Source organism: Garra rufa, chromosome 15 (genome assembly GCF_049309525.1).
Source record: "Garra rufa chromosome 15, GarRuf1.0, whole genome shotgun sequence".
Classification (NCBI taxonomy): Eukaryota; Metazoa; Chordata; class Actinopteri; order Cypriniformes; family Cyprinidae; genus Garra; species Garra rufa.
In genome coordinates, this window is record NC_133375.1 from 272,608 (window position 1) to 290,589 (window position 17,982).

Genomic DNA, 17,982 nt, shown 5'->3' on the forward strand with positions numbered 1-17,982 from the left:
TCCTTGCTATTCTGTTTATATCTCATAATTCTGACCTTTCAAGAATTTTTTCTTGTAAATGACTTTTTTTTTTTTTCAAAATTCCGATTTCATACATCAGAATTCTGACCTTTTTCCTTACAATTCTGACCTTTTTTCTCACAATTCCGAGTTCATATCTCAGAATTCCGAGGTTAATATCTCACAATTCTGACTTTTTTCTTACAATTTCGAGTTCATATCTCAGAATTCCGAGGTTAATATCTCACAATTCTGACTTTTTTCTTACAATTTCGAGTTCATATCTCAGAATTCAGAGTTAATATCTCACAATTCTGACTTTTTTCTCACAATTTCGAGTTTATATCTCACAATTCTGACTTTCTTACAATTTCGAGTTCATATCTCAGAATTCAGAGTTAATATCTCACAATTCTGACTTTTTTCTCACAATTTCGAGTTTATATCTCACAATTCTGACTTTTTTCTTACAATTTCGACTTCATATCTCAGAATTCAGAGTTAATATCTCACAATTCTGACTTTTTTCCTCACAATTTCGAGTTTATATCTCACAATTCTGACTTTTTTCTTACAATTTCGAGTTCATATCTCAGAATTCAGAGTTAATATCTCACAATTCTGACTTTTTTCTCACAATTTCGAGTTTATATCTCACAATTCTGACCTTTTTTTCTTGTAATTCCCAGTAAATTTTTTGGAATTCTAACCTTTCTTCTTGCAATTCTGACCTTTTTTCTCCAAATTCAGAGTTCATTACTCAGAATTCTGACCTTTTTTCTCACAATTCTGACTTTTTCCCCCTCACAATTCCGAGTTCATATCTTTGGAATTCTGACCTTTTTTCTTGTAATTCAGAGTTCATTTCTCGGAATTCTGACCTTTTTTCTGCAAATTCTGGCTTTTTTTCCTTGCTATTCTGAGTTTAAATCTCGTAATTCTGACCTGATTTTTTTTTCTTGTAAATTACTTTTTTTCTCAATTTAGATTTCATATCTAAGAATTTTGACCTTTTTTCTTGCAATTCTGACTTTTCTCCTCACAATTTCGAGGTCATATCTTGGAATTATAACCTTTTTTCTTGCAATTTTGACCTTTTTTCTTGTATTTCCGAGTTTATATCTCGGAATTCTGACCTTTCTTTTTTCTTGAGTTCATACCTCGGAATTCTGACATTTTTTATGCAATTTAAATTATGAGGAGAAAAAAACGACTTTACAACTCGCAATTATCTTAATTCTGAGGAAAAAAAAGTCAGAATTGTGAGACTGTGAGTTTATATCACACAATGAGTATATATTGCAGTTCTGACTTCATAACTCACAATTCCGAGAAAAAGAATTATGAGATGTAAACTTAAAATTGTGAGAAAAAAGTCTGAATTGTAAGATAAAAAGTTAAGTGCCTTTATTAATTTTTATTCAGTGGCAAAAATGTGCTTCCATAGTTTTTTGAATTCAAAGTTTTTACATTTAATTCACTTGCCTTTTTTTTTTTTTTTTTTTTTGAAATCTATAATTTCTAAGTGAAAACCATTTAAAAGCCCATTTTTTCTAGTATAGTTTAGTCCACAAGACTTTCAAAGTCTCTTTGACCATGAGTGTAGATGGATGTCTTGGATGTGTACACTACCTGGTGGACCAAGCATTGTCTGTGTAGAGACAGATGGTGTGCGTAAAAATTATGTAATGCAGACTGTCTGCAAGCCATCATGGGACATAAACTTTTAACTATATAAATAAAATACAATAACGAAAAGTGGCTGAAGTTGAGGCCAGAAGTTTTCCCACAAAAAGAAGATATTGACATTGACTTCCACTGTATGGATTATTGGAACATTTTTCTTTTTGTTTAACAAAAAATAAGGTTTGAAACATGAACATGAAATGCCTCTTTAAAATTTCATTTCATGGAGCCTGATGTGACGTGAGCAAGAAAAAGATTCTTGGTTACCTTGACATCTTATGGAATGTTGCCACTTCATTCAGGTCTATTCAGTAAAATGGCACTAAAAATCAACAGCCCTCATGTCTGCACGATCATGATCAGTTGCCATGAGCCAGCATGGTGATAAACTTCTATATTTATCAAAAGCAGACTAATTGTGTCTAACACACTTTTAATGCCAAGCTCAACAGAGCCCCTATGTTTTTAAGTTCAACCTGAAATAGCACTTTGTCCCTTTGGAACGTCTGAGGAAGCGAGAAAAAGGAAGAAAGATGGGAGGGGCGGGGGGGGGGGGTGACAGACCAAGCCAAAAATGATTTTAGTCTGTGCTCTGGAAGAGCAGATCTTCTTAAATCTTCCTGGAGGAGCAGTCTAAGAAAGAAAGGAAGCTGACGGGAAAGAGACTTGTTTTGAGGCTGGAACAGTAACTGATCGACCGTCCGCTGCGGGCCAAGCCTTTATTTGTGTTCTGAGGCAGAGACCGCAAGCGAGTGCTCCAGTGAGCCACACCCCCGAGTGAATGAACTCCAGCATGCACAAACACGCATGCACACGCAAACACGGCGGATGGTCTGCCATCACCAAGCACTAAATAGAGGGGAGCATTTATAAGAGCAGGGCCGCTCCACCCAGCTCAACTGATTGAGAGAGAGGAAGAAGAGATAAAAAGCCACTGAGTCACACTAAGTGAAAACAAATGAGGAAATGAGAGTAATATGAACGTAAACATCACATATCCATAATAAACTCTATTTTATAAAATAAGTTTTATTGCAATCTATGGTCCCATGAAGAACCTTTAAAGAGAGTTTACCCAAAAATGAAAATGTGATGTTTATCTGCTTACCCCCAGGGCATCCAAGATGTAAGTGACTTTGTTTCCTCAGTAGAACACAAACCGTTGCAGTCTGTCAGTCATAAAATGCTAGTCACTGGTATCCACAGCTTTGAGAGTCAATAAAACAAACAGACAAAACCAAATTAAACCCTGCGGCGCGTGACGATACATTGAGGTGTTAACCCTAAGACACAAAATGATCGGTCTGCTGTGCAAGAAACTAAACAGTATATAGTCATATAATGGCAGTCAATGGGATCCACAGCATTGAGAGAAGTCGAGTCAGAGTCTTTAACCATTCGAGTTCGAGTCGAATCAAAGTCCAAAATGGGCCGAGTCGAACTCAAGTCCGAGTCCAAATGGGTCGAGTCCGAGTCTTTAACCATTCGAGTCCGAGTCGAGTCAGACTCCAAAATGGGGCGAGTCGGACTCAAGTCCAAGTCCAAATGGGTCGAGTCCGAGTCGAGTCAGAGTCTTTAACCATTCGAGTCCGAGTCGAGTCAGAGTCCAAAATGGGGCGAGTCGGACTCAAGTCCAAGTCCAAATGGGTCGAGTCCGAGTCGAGTCCGAATCTTTAACCATTCGAGTCCGAGTCGAGTCAGAGTCCAAAATGGGGCGAGTCGGACTCAAGTCCAAGTCCAAATGGGTCGAGTCCGAGTTGAGTCCGAATCTTTAACCATTTGAGTCCGAGTCAGAGTCCAAAATGGGGCGAGTCGGACTCAAGTCCGAGTCCAAATGGGTCGAGTCCGAGTCGAGTCCAAGTCTTTAACCATTCGAGTCCGAGTCAAGTCAGAGTCCAAAACGGGGCGAGTCGGACTCAAGTCCAAGTCCAAATGGGTCGAATCCGAGTCTTTAACCATTCGAGTCCGAGTCGAGTCCGAGTCCAGTCCGAGTCCAAATGGGTCGAGTCCGAGTCGAGTCCAAGTCTTTAACCATTCGAGCCCGAGTCGAATCTGAGTCCAAAACGGGGCGAGTCGGACTCAAGTCCGAGTCCAAATGGGTCGAGTCAGAGTCGAGTCCGAGTCCAACTAAACACTACTGTTTGTCAGTATCTTAACCTTGTTTTAACCTTTACAACTAGAATAAGGCAATGACAATTTAAATGTAACAAAAGCTACCTCTATTGCATATTGCCATTTTGATTTTGGATTTCACACCATCTCATAATTAGTGTCCTGCTCAGCAAACTTAAAGTCATGTAACAGAAGTTATAGCGTATGTATTGTGACATATTTCAGAGTGAAACAGCTTTTAGAATGTGAAAAATTATAGGACAGGACTTTATTTGTTGTTATATAGTAAATGTATAAATTCAACGGGGTGGGTAGGAAGCTTAGTAAATGAGACCTGAGGAGCAGAGAATACACCTCTTATCTCTGATTGTGGCTGTGTTTATGACGAATGGTAAGACTTTAGAAAGAGTAGATGGCATTTTACATTTTTTTTCTTGGATGAAAAAAGTTAAAGTATAGCAGTCTATGTTTATATTTCAAAATTCTGACTTTATTTCCCAATTCCGAGATTATATCTCACAAATCTGATAAGAAAAGACATTCTCCCTTTTCCCCTGAGCTCAAAATCAGTTTATATCTCACACTTCTGGCATTTTTCACCTCAGAACTGACAAACTCGCTACTGTGGAGTTATAAAGTCCGAAATACATCATATAAACGACCTATAAAAAAATTCTGAATTGTGAGACAAAATAGGTAAATGTAATATGATGCAGTCTGCTGCAGCAGGTTTATGCTGCTGTCGCTTTAAGACCGGATGCACCGATCATATATTTTGTCACATCTGTATTTCTCCCAACTGTTCAAATTCACTCAAGACAAAACCGACTGCATGTGCATGAATACTCTCCAAGACGGTGCGTTTTGACATTACTTTTCGTGTAAGCGTGTAGCAATAACATGCAAAAGAAAACTTAATTCAGCATTCACACGCTGACTGAGAGGCATTTTCGGGTGATGACGCTTTGGGGTGTGTGTGTATGCAAAGAAACAAGCAGGCTTTCAAGTACTGGCAAGACTTTTAAACACGTGCCCACACTGAATGTCACTTTCGTAATAATGCATCGAGTCAGTAAAATGTCCGTCAACTGTCAATTGTCGGCTGGACTCAGCAATAATTCCAGAGTCCGAAAAGCTTGAGTCTGAGTCAAGTCCAAATCAAAATGCATCCGAGTCCGTGTCTCCTAAAAACTGTACTCAAGTCCGAGTACAAGTCCGAATACCCCAACTCTAATTGAGAGTCAAAGAATAACATACACAGACAAATCCAAATTAAACCCTGCAGCTCGTGGCGATACATTGATGTGTTAAGACACAAAACGATCGGTCTGTGCAAAAAACTGAATAGCATTTATATAATTTTTACTTGTTAAACAGTTGAACATAGCGGTGAATCAGAGGTTAAAAAAAAAATACTGCAAATATAAAACACTGTATTGACTTGATGACTTGATGTTTGTACTGTTCATTTTCTTGCACAGCAGACCGATCATTTTGTGTCTTAGGGTTAACACCTCAATGTACCGTCACGCGCCGCAGGGTTTAATTTGGTTTTGTCGGTTTATGTTTTTTTGACTCTCAAAGCTGTGGATACCATTGACTGCCATTATATGACTGACAGACTGAAACGGTTTGAGTTAAAAGTCTTCTTTTGTGTTCTACTGAAGAAACAAACTCACCTACATCTTGGATGCTCTGGGGGTAAGCAGATAAACATCAAATTTTCATTTTTGAGTGAACTATCCCTTTAAGATCCATGAATCCAGGATCTTTATAGTGGAAAAACTTGTTTTATATTATTAAAATAGCTTACATTGCAGCTATTTTTCAACATAACTATATCCATGTTTAAACACATTAAATTAGCGCACAGTAGTGTTGTCAAAAGTCCCGGTACTTCGGTACCAATTCGGTACTAAAAAAATTCAAACGTTACGGTACCAGGTTTTCTTAAGTACCGGTGGTACCGACTATCCGGTCAACCCGGTTCTTGATACGCTATACAAAAGGTGCGCTCTCACGCACTGCACAGTTGCGCTCTATTCAGCGGTGCTGCTGATGCCGCGGCTCTGACTCCACTTGTTGACAAAGAAGAGCCAGGCTTGCTCCAAATAGTTTGGATTTGCGGCTGAACAAGGCGAACATCATAGATCATCAAAAAACTATTTGCAAAAGATGTCGTCTAGGTTCTCTCGAAAGGAGGAAACATCAAACTTAAAAACACCTCAAAGATCGACTCCGGGATCAAATGAAAGAGTTCAAGTAAGGTAAGTTTCATTTTAATTTCATATTTAGAGCATTATTGCATATTTTAATTTGAATGTCAGACTGAAATAAACATCACCGTTTGTGTAGTGAATCGTTAGCATAAGCGCGGCTAACTCTAATATGCTGGGCCTTAGAATGAATTTGAACCAACGCTCCTATAACTTTTGTTAGAGTAAAAAAAATAAGGACATGATGTATTTACTATTTTTTACACAAATGACATGTGTATCCAAAATATATGTGTTAGAGAGTGTACAAATGTATATGTCGTTAATAATGTTTTTGTCCTTAATATGAGTCTGTCAGAAAACGTTCTAGGTTTATTCTTGACTGGATAAATATGAATGCAGTTTGGATTGAATAAAAGTACAATCAAATAAAACACGTTTTATCCCCTGTTTAGTTTGGTAATACTTTAAAATAAGATTAAATTCATGCATCATCTAACATAAACTTAAAGTAAGTGAAACATATTTTTACAACATTAATTCATGTTTGTGAATGTTATTTAATACAAAAAGACATGATCATGTTTGTTCATGTTTAACAGATTAACATGATTTTATGCATTAGTAAATGTTGAAATTAGCCTAACCTCACGAAGAATAATTGCCATGTAACTACTGTTTATTGTTAGGCGATGTTATCTAACAAATGAAAATTGTAAAGTGTTTTTAATACTGCAGTTTTCATCTGTGATAGACACTTGTCTTAATATATGTAATCTTATCTTAATTTATTATAACAGCTGAGGTTAGTTTTTTACTGAAAATTCATATTTTGCTGGTGTCAATGATCTAATGTTGCATCTGGTCAGACTTAGGCCATGGCTTTACTTAAGTATATTATATTTCTTTTTACAGTTGCAGATTAAGGAAGATCATGAAAGACCCCAGCGAACTCTAAAACAGACAACAGTACAGATGTTTTTCAGCAACAGCAGCAGAAATATGACAAAAAGTTTTGGGTGAAGCTTGTTTACATTTTTTATGCCTGTAATTTATTTAGATGTTATTTCATTACTAAAATGTTTACAAATACTTTTTTAACCAGTGAAAAAACTTTTAACAAAATTTTACATTAGTATAATGGCACTGTTTTTTGTACATTTTATTTTTTTTATTAATAAAAAAATAGTGTGTTGCTCAATTAATATGTTATTGTGTTTTGCTTTGGTACCGAAATTGGTACCGAGAACCGTGGAATTTCAATGGTATTGGTACCGAATACTGAAATTTTGGTACCGTGACAACACTAGCGCACAGCTTGGAAAGCAGTTTAGAGCATCTTCGCCCCTGTTTCGTGCACAGGTACTCTGGTAAACCAGCTTGCTGCTTTGCTTATTTATATCTGAACCCTTAAGCCCTTTCACAGGATGAGGCCTGCCACTATGGCAACCCTCAGCAACCACAAAACGGTCGTCACAGGCAACCCAGCTGGGCGATCGGGCACTAATAGCAATGGTGGAGGGAGTGATCTGTTGCCAAAGCCACTCTTAGGTTTGGCTGCGCATCTCTCTCCCGAGAGTAGCACGATCAGCATGGGCATATCCTAATGGACTGAACACACGTTTCTCCTCCCACTGTTTTCCTCCTCCAGGTGTGTGTGTGTGTGTGTGTGTGTGTGTGTGTGTGTGTGTGTGTGTGTGTGTGTGTGTGTGTGTATGTGTGGTAAACATGAAAATTCCCAAATGACAGCCCTTGAGGAGGATGAGGAAAAGTGATAGGCTGAGGAGAGATTGTAGAAAGTCCTCAACGTACCAGCCAAAATGTGGTCCAAACAACAACTATTGTTTACAAGGTTCATGGCACTGCTTCTATTCTATGGTAACTTGATATCCTTAAAGGAATAGTTCACCCAAAAATAAAAGCTACTCCATAATTTATTCACCCTCAAGCCATCCTAGGTGTATATGATTATCATCTTTCAGTCAAACAGAGTCAGAGTTATATTAAATGTCTTGGCTCTTCCAAGCTTGGGTGTTGAGATTTTGAAGTCCAATAAAGTGCATCCATCCATCATAAAAACATTCAAATGATAATCCACATGAAATGATATAAACTTTGTGTGGCTTGCAATAGGCAGTTCACTCCAGCATTGTAAGACGTTTTATAAAAGCTTATTTTGCAAAAACTCCAGCGCGCTCTGCTTGTGTGGGCAGTGTGAACACTGTAACCTGGCAAAATGTATGCCAAAATAAATACACAAGACAGGCCTAAGAGTGCTGTAGCCATTATGTTCAAGCTCCTGGAAAACATTTTTCGCCTAGCACAGGAAGTGGATTCAAAAGCACTTTGTGCAGCCTTTCACCAGAAACATCATCAGACTTCCTGAATCTTTCCAAAACAACTTCTATGTGTGTCGCCCTCATGTCACTTTCTCGTCGTCTATCACCCTCTCAAAGAATGATGGAGAAGATGAAGAGTGAAAGAGAGCAATAGAGAGAGCAGAGGAGGAGAGGAGACTGGTACAATAGCCGTCTCTGTGCCTGTACGGCCACCAGGACGTGAGGAGGGAGGAGCGGAGGAGTTGAGGGTCTGACCAAACTGAGCAATGTGGAAAAGCAAAAGAGAGGGAGTAAAAAACAAGAGACAGCAGGCGGGATGAATAAGCCCTCCTCAGCCCATCTCCGCCAGGCTCAGCCATACAAGGACGGGCCTGTGCCTCAGAAGGGCGAGAAAACCAACACCACACACCTCTGCATCAGAGCCCTTATTGTACACGCCACTTTTCCCAGGATACCCTACACCCCCTGAAGTGGGACTAATGGATATTCCTGCTATCTTTTCCTCTCTTAGCTCACTCTCTAGAGACTGTACCTCTACCTGAACTACACTTTACAAAGATCACAGAGGACCATTAGAGGAAAAAGACCCCCTGCGCCAGGCACAGCGGGTGTATAGATGTGTGTATACATGAGTATGAATGTGATGGACAGTGTTGTGGAGCAACTAACTAAAAGTAGAGACACTACCAACCAAGATTTTTCAGTAAAAAGGTTTTTCTTTAAAAGGTTCTTCAAGCGATGCCACACAAGAGCCATTTTTGGTTCTACAAGGAACCATTCAGTCAAAGGTTCTTTCAAGAACCATCTCTTTCTTACCTTTTTATAATCTGAAGAACCTTCTTTTCCCACAAAGAACCTTTTGTGAAACTGAAAGTTTCTTCAGATGTTTAAGGCTCTTTAAGGAACCATTTAGACAAAAAAGGTTCTTCTATGGCATCGTGAAGATATATAGCACTACTCAATGGGCATTTCAAGTCAGAATTGTGGTGACACATACAAAACCAACGTCACATAAAACCTACCATATGTACGTTTTTATCATGAGATCAAGAAGTATAAATAGCATCAAACTAATATTATTGCAAAGAAAATATTGCTATTTTACAGTGTAAATAGAATTTATCACTATTTGCACTTAAAGTAAATAGCATTTATCGCTAAGAAAATATGCTATTTTCACTTAGTGCAAATAGCCGCTGACAAACATTGAATAATTATTATTTCCTGATACAGATAAATTAATCTCTAAAAGGACCATTCTTGTGGCCTGATATGGTGCATTTTTACAGTTTTTCAATATTGTAAATCTAGCTATTATTACCATTTTCAAGAAATCAAATGGTAAGATTTATTGTGCATCCCTAAACTTAATAATTTCAGCTTGGTTATGCTTTAGTTAGCATTCTTTTAGGACTTTGTATTAGTTTCTACACAAATGCAATCCAATAATTGACTCTTATTGCATATAATGTAAACAAATTGAATTATTTAAACATTAAAAAGTGCAATAATGTTAGCATGAAGTTGCATCCACTGGACAAGACACTAAAATATTTCAAATTAATCATTTAAAGTATTATATATATATATATAAAAAAAAGCTCATCCACATATATTTAAATCCCATAGTAGAAAGTCAGGTGAGAAAAAGACATTAATTGAATTTTAAGCATCCCCTCAAATACAGCAGCATCTGTTTTTGAATTAAAGTTATTTTTATTATTTTATTGCATTTAGTGTAAATTTGTTGAATGCAGTCATTTCAATGTACTTTAATGCAGTAGATTAAAGAGATAGTTAACCTGAAAATGAAAATTCTGTCAATTTTTTACCCTCGTTCCCAACCTGTAAGACCTTCATTCATCTTCAGAACACAAACTAAGATATTTTTGATGAAATCCAAAAGCTTTCTGATCAGGCATAGACAGCAACACAACTGACACGTTCGAGGCCCAGAAAGGTAGTAAGGACATTGTTAAAATAGTCTATGTCAGCGGTTCCCAATTCCAGTCCTCGCGACCCACCGCTCTGCACATTTTGTGTGTTTCACGCATCGCTTCCGACATTTGTTCCAGTCCAACGTTACTGCCCTTCAAAGTGGACATCACAGGATATTCCGCCATTATTCATTAGTTCAAAGCGAGCGTATGTGTTCCATTTGAAGGTTATTAAAGCGTGCGAGACGTAAATTTAAAATGCATTTATTTACAGATGCACTTATGTCACACTTCTCTAGTAAATTTCATCTGTGTGTGAAGACGCTACATGCGGTGGCGTAGCGCAAATATGTGAATGAATGTTTCGAAGTGTAGTAAACAGATTTCCCCCGCTTAGGGAGCAGGGAGCAATGAACACTTTGCAGGGACCATGTCAATCGGATCGCAGTTCCTGCACGGACCTCACTTCTAATGAGCTGGTTATCTGAATCAGGTGTGTTAACTAAGAGAGACATGCAAAATGTGCAGAGCGGTGGGGCGCGAGGACTGGATTTGGGAACCGCTGGTCTATGTAACATCAGTAATCTTATGAAACTACAAGAAACAAAGAAAACCAAAATAACTTAATTCAACAATTTCTTCTCTTCAGTGTCAGTCTTTGATATGCATTTACAAGAGTACAACACATTCTGACAGTAGAATTTAGCTTGAAGCTTGTCAGGATATAGTTTTAAATTGTTATCCATCCAAACAACACCTGAAGAGTTCTGGGAACTTTGTAAGTACTTCTAAGTACAGAGAAAGAAAAATCATTTTTGAGTATACATCCTGCTTTCCATTAACTTCAACAGCCAAACCACACAAAAAGGAGCAATCATTTCAGCAATAATGCCACACGGTTTCAAAATTACGAGTAGAAGCTGCTTGAAAGGGCACCACACATACACTAGCACATCATGCCAAAACTCTCTATGTTAAGTGCTGGAGACAACTAAGAGTAAAAGAATGCAAGCGTTCCCTGAAGAAGAGGAGAGGAAAAAGCAGGACTGAAGGGATTCCAGTTTGAGGATGAAAAACGAGGAGAGAGATTGAACGGATCTTAAAATTCCAGTAGAAATATGTGAGGCAAAGAACCTAACCCTCTCTGGCACCAAAGTGCCTTCTGGGATCTAACGGATACCACAATTATACGAAAGTCCCCCATAACAGACCCTCATGACAGACGAACATAAAAGACTGTGAGGCCACTGACAGTAAAGAGCAAGCCGACTGTTTATGTGCATGTTTGTGCATCCAGTGTTTCTGACCACAGACGTGGCAGCAAATCAACCCTACTGCTACACCTCATTGGCTGCTTCCTTGTTCCTGCCTTTCAGCATCATTTAATCCAGAACTTTCCCTTATATATCTAATCCATTGTTTGGCATGGCTGACTCCAGCCTTTCATCCCTGCACTAAAACCGTACACTCAGGCGAAACAATCGGAAAAACAGATGCAGCTGAACCCTGTAACATACATGTTATGAGAGAGCCTGAGAAAGAATAAAGAATGAGAAAAATGCTTTGATTGTGCAGAGAGAGATTGAGAACAGAAGGTGACGACCCTAATTTGGGCTGGATTGGTGTCGGCAGTAAATTAACAGGGTTAACTGGACGGTTGGCTGAGATTTATTGGGAGGCCCAAAGCTGGATGACTGTGGGTCAAAATAATGGCTGAGATATTTTATACTTTGGAAGTGGCATGCAAGTAGGGTGTCTTGAACAAGGCTCCGTCTACACCACACTCTCCTTGAACGCACATGTGCACTGGTGGGACGACTGTGAGAGAATGTATGATTAGGGCTGCACAATTGGGCCAACAAAAATCATAACAATTATTTTGTCATAAAATGTGGTCTGAACTCTAATACAGAGTTAGAACAAAAAGACAATATGAGACAGAAAAAGGCAAAAACTGCCTTTTGTTTTGTACATTATTAGTGTTTCCCATACATTGATTTATTTGTTTTATTGATTTACTTGATGGTCAAATAAACAGGAGCACTGCACGTTTTAAAATCAAAACAGCGCGGGTGTTTTATATGAATGTGTCTTTGAAGGGAACCGACTGTCTTTAGAAAATTGTTGATGGTATTTTCATTTTATCTGATAAAGTAGCGGTCATGAGCGCAGCCATTACAGGGGAAACCACTGTTTCTACCGCCCCAAAAGCGCCTCCTGCTGGCAGAGAAACATGCGGGCATTGCTTTTAGAGGTGGATGCCTGCTGTTTGATAACGCAGTCGTGTGAAACAGTTCTGGGAGGCAATTATACAGAAATACTTTGATGACAGACTTTGCTCAGGCATTTCAGAATGACCATAACAACATTTCAGATACTGTGCAACAAGATCAAGAACAAGACTTGTTTCTGATGCGATACTTCAAAATGCACATAGGTGTATTTAAAGGTTGTATCAGCGATTTCTAGCCTGAAACATAAAGTGTCAAATTCAGCTGACCTTTCATCACGATCCGCTCGCTGCCTGCCCCATAAATTGTCTGTGAAAAAACCGCGTCTCTCTGGTCAGCCTAGGGTCCGAGATATGCCAAAAAAACAATCGGCACTACCAACCTTTCCACAGATAAACAAACAGTGTTCCAACCAATCAGCGTCAGGGGTTTGGTGTTGTGGACTTTCACTCCGCCTCCCTGACGCGTTTTTTTCACAGACAATTTATGGGGCAGGCAGCGAGCGGATCGTGAAGAAAGGTCAGCTGAAATTGACACTTTATGTTTTAGGCTAGAAATCGCTGATACAACCTTTAATTGTGATTCATTTTAAGTGTTGTGTGTAAAAATGTCTTAAGAAAAACTGATTCACATACATTCTAGACAGGGTTCATATAGATACTATTAAATAAATTTCCAGGACCCTTCAGGCACTATTTTTTTTTTCAAGGTCTTGAATCAAAGACCTCACTTATGGTTTAATTTTTTCTACTATTTAAGAACAAAAAGAAAAGAAAAAAAAAGGTTTAGCAAAACTCTGATGTCCCGTTCTGAACCAAATGATTTGCAATCTGCGCTCCTTAAATTTAATTTGATCTGGTTTTTGCTAGTGAATCACTTGAAATGAAAAAAGTGAATCATGTTTCGACGCAATGGTTTATAAAAAAATTACAAAAAATGTTGAAACTCGAAAATGAATGGCTCATTTAATTTGATCTTTGCTAGTGAATCACTTAAAATGAAAAAAGTCGGAGCGGTTTGAGCTAAAATGACTCACTTAATTGATTTGGTTAATCTGCTCCTCTTTTAGCATCCTCAGCCATGTTTACACAACACTGTGAGTAATATTAATGGTTTAGCTCGATAGTTTTATGACATTAACTTAAACAAGAAAAGAAGTATTAAGTTCTCTTCATTAAAAGATTGTTGTCTACCAATAATTCAAGCACCTCTTCAGAAATATTGCTATTTTCAGGGGTTTTACAAGCCTTATATTTTAAAAAGTCAAATTCAGGTACTTTAAGCACTTTAAACACCTTTTATAAGCCCTTTCTAAAGCACTAGCGTCCAGATGAAAACTCATATCGACTAAATGTCTTGGAAACATCCATGCTATTAGGGCTGTAAAAGTCCAAACGAGGCAATCTGCCCTTAACTGCATTGGGACAAGTACATTACTGAATTATCATTTTTGGATGAACATTTCCTGCTATTATTTTTCCCTAGTTTTGCATGGACATTTTCACAGCATACATCTACATTGAGATTTTTTGGTTGACAAAGGCCAGTGCTCAGTGTCACTATCTTAAAGTTAAATTCAAGTTAAATTCAAGTACTCCAAGCAATTTAAGCACCTTGTATGAGCCCTTTCTAAAGCACAAACATTGCAAACATCTGCTGAATGTCCTTCTAATATCAGACAGCGACTAGCGTCCAGATGAAAACTCATATCGACTAAATGCCTTGGAAACATCCATGCTATTAGGGCTGTAAAAGTCCAAACGAGGCAATCTGCCCTTAACTGCATTGGGACAAGTACATTACTGAATTATCATTTTTTAAAGAACATTTCCTGTTATTCTTTGGCCTAGCTTTGCATGGACTTTTCACAGCATACATGTATATTGAGATTTTTTTTGTTGACAAAGGCCAGTGCTCAATGTCACTGTCTTCATGCTGACTTGTCCCAGACCTCCCATGAGCTTCGTTCAGAAGCATTCAAACAGCAGTCTTTAAAAAAAGGACTAAGCGTTCCTGACGGGGGAATTGGGATGTTATTGAGTTTAATAAGCTGTGTCATGAATGTGTGTTTATTTAACATCCACAGCACTGATAAAATGACTGGAATGTCTTCAGCCATCAAAGGTCCTGTCTGTTTTTTCCTGCTCCGACATCTGCCTTGTAGAAACTTCTGTGGGACCGAGTCCGTTACTAAATAGCAGACATATCTCGCAATAACTTTCCCACAACTTCAATTGCTCAATCTTAGCTTTTGGGACAGATTCTAGAGCACTTTCCCTTCAGATTATTGCCCGTTGTCCCATTTTTTTATCCACCAAGATGCGGTAAATAGCACTAATAAGTGCATTACTCATATAATAATAAAAACCTCGTAGGCAGTGCATGCGCTACCAATGATGCTAATAAGCCTGAGGTTAAAAGAAGCTACTAGAAAGGTCAACCAAGCTGTTTCAATGATGTTCTAAATTAACCACTTCCAGGTTGCACTCTCATGAGCGTCCGCATGGCGAGATGACCTTTTCAAGGTTTATGTACTCACCGCGTGCTATGACAATATTGGAAATGCTAACCCTTTTATTACGAATGGTATTTAGGGATGGAAATCATAATCTTGTTTCCTGAGACGAGGCATCGCAGTCAATTTGTGCCACTGAAAACCTGCTTTTCCCATGAAGTCATATATAGCCAGAGACTAAAGGGATTTATGAGCCACATTTCAGGAGCAGGACTAAGCGATCCTCTTCCATGAGAAGACTCAATGTAGCATGTACAATGAACATGAACACACATGGAAGCTCCTCAGATGCATTAAGCAGAACTAACATCAATGTTCCGCTGCAGATCCCAGCAACATTGACATTTACCAGACCTCATCTCTCCAATTTCACTTGCCTGTTTTTTGACAACCTGTACTTATTCACATGGAGTATAAAAACTGACCACAAGCTTAAAAATAAACTTTAAGTCATCAAATATATTTATAATTTATGACTGCATTTTAGAGATTGCTTGTAAATCTCTCCTTCAGCTATATCATCACCAAATCTTGGATTCAATCCTTTTCTCAACTTGTTTTCTTTCAATTAGCACAGGTTTTGTATTTTAACTGATTAATGGTAGCACCTAGGGGTGGGTACACAGCAGTAGACACGATTTACTGATATAAATTTGTCAACTGGTAGAAATTTTCGACTATGATCTCTATCACAGTTACACGCTCATGTGGTAACACTGTGCAACACAGCCACGAAAACTCATTTGCATGCATTTTTAAGCATTGGGCTTCAAAAGCAAGTGTTTTTAAGCTGTTGAAATGCAATCAGCAGTGAAAGACAACTAATTTCGCTATATGCAAAAGTGCAGGAGTATTAAACCAAGTTATTTTGCTGCTTTATAGGCCTTGAACGGTTTAATACATACACTCGTATGTGTCAAAAGGCCTGTCTTTGCAAGTGTCTATGTAAAACTGTAATTTAGGTCTTAAGTGAAATCCAACAACTGAGAAAGAAAACACATGTGTAACAGTATATTGGATCCAGGCAGCTCTTAAAGTGACAGCAGTCTAATATTCCTGCTGTCTGTCATTCATGTTAATCAAACAACAAGAGAAAAATAGGTAGGATAGGACAATATCTGGCCGAGATACTATTTGAAACTACTGAGAACTATTTGAAAATCTGAAATCTGAGGGTGCAAAAAAATCAAAATATTGAGAAAATCATCTTTAAAGTTGTACTGAATTTCTTAGCAATGTATATTACTAATTAAAAATTAAGCTTTGATATATTTACGGCAGGAAATTTACAAAATATCTTCACTGAACATAATATTTACTTAATATCCTAATGATTTTTGGCATAAAAGAAAAAATAATTTTGACCCACAATGTACTTTTTGGCTATTGCTGCAAATATACCCATGCTACTTATGACTGGTTTTGCGGTCCAGGGTCACATATTTATTGTGATATATATTGTTACTGCGAAATAAAATTACTTATATCATGATGATTTTAGATATATTGCCTCTCGTAGGCCTTCAATCTATCAGATCCAAAAAGAAATACAAACCTGTGCTAACTGAAAGAAAATAAGTCCACAAGTGGAACAAAGTTTGAAAATGTTTTTGATTTTTTTGTGAAGCTGCTATACTCTGTAAGCAAAGTCTGTAAGTTTGAGTCCAATATGATAATATTAACTATCATTTTCTGGAAAAAGAAAACCATCTCTGGGTCAAAATGACTGAAACACAACATGAGGGTTAATCAACCAATCAACAAAATGTTGTGTTGGTTGTTGCGGCAGCTGGTTCAGACAAAAATGGCTATTCACACTGCGTTTGGTTAGTCTAGTACATGGTGTTATTGTCTTTTTCACGACTGATTGAATTCGGGACAAGTAGAACCCTCTGGTTTTCACCACAAAAGACGTCTGGCAATCAGCGCTCCAGATCTCATTTGTGTAAAGGCTACTTGCTATTTAAAACAAGAACGAGCTCCTCAGACTGTGCCGCCCTGACTTCTGTTTCAATAGGTCATACATCAACACAAAGGAACCCCTGTCAAACCATACTCTCTGGTTCAGATCTGTTATTTGTTCTTCAGGTTTATATTGTATAAAAGAGTGGCTCTACCTGAGAGAGGGGTCGGGACAGTCTGTGACTCTGTATGTTCTTCTCCTCTGAAGACCAGGAATGAAGCGGGAGACTGAAAAATAAAGAAATGTTTAGTTTTAATGAGTGCAGACCATGAGACATTTCTAAACTGGTGGTGAATACAAGTTAGTTTTGAAGCAAACTACAACTGACATGAAATGGGTTGCAGTTACATGAACTTTAGCTATACAGTTTGAGGTTTTTTTTTAGTCGATTCAGATGGCAAGTAGAAATGAACCAAGAAACTCAACAAAAGCAAACATAAGAATGTGAAATGTCAAGATGAAAAGACGTAAATCATGAGCCACAGGCAGTTACCTCTACAATAACTATTGTATAATATACACTAGCATTCTTTTTTTTTTAAAGAATAATACTACTTATTCAGCAAGGACGAACAGACTTCCATTTCAAATAAATACTGTTAGTTTGAACTTTCTATTTAATCAAAGAAAAACATGTACAACATATATTTTATTGGGCCAGCGATATCAAAAGTAACAAGCTACTTTCTCAGCACCATGCTGTGTTGTAATGCAGGCAACTGGCAAGTTCTGCTTATTTAATCCATAATTTATGAATGCAATCATAATCCATCACTAAATCTAATCAAATGAGCTTTACCAGCAGTGAAATGTTGAATGTGTTTCAGTCAGTCAGAGTTCAGACACTTAGACACTTAAATCTGAGGAGAATAGGTAGAAGATTGCATCTGTGTGTATTTCACCTGTAGTTAAGTGCTGAACTATGACCTATTTCCTCTGCATCAACTCATTGCAGACTGCCCTGACTGACTGAAGGAAAAAAA

The 17,982-nt window shown here is 37.9% G+C and overlaps 1 protein-coding gene across 1 annotated transcript in view; it reads right to left on the reverse strand.

Annotated features, from left to right (window-relative positions):
• pdlim2 (PDZ and LIM domain 2 (mystique)) overlaps nucleotides 1-17,982 on the reverse strand; it is a 95,025-nt gene that overhangs the window by 28,890 nt on the left and 48,153 nt on the right. Inside the window, exon 6 of the mRNA XM_073819239.1 lies at nucleotides 17,154-17,226. Within this exon, the coding sequence (XP_073675340.1) occupies nucleotides 17,154-17,226 (73 nt within the window). The remainder of the gene's footprint in view (nucleotides 1-17,153; nucleotides 17,227-17,982) is intronic.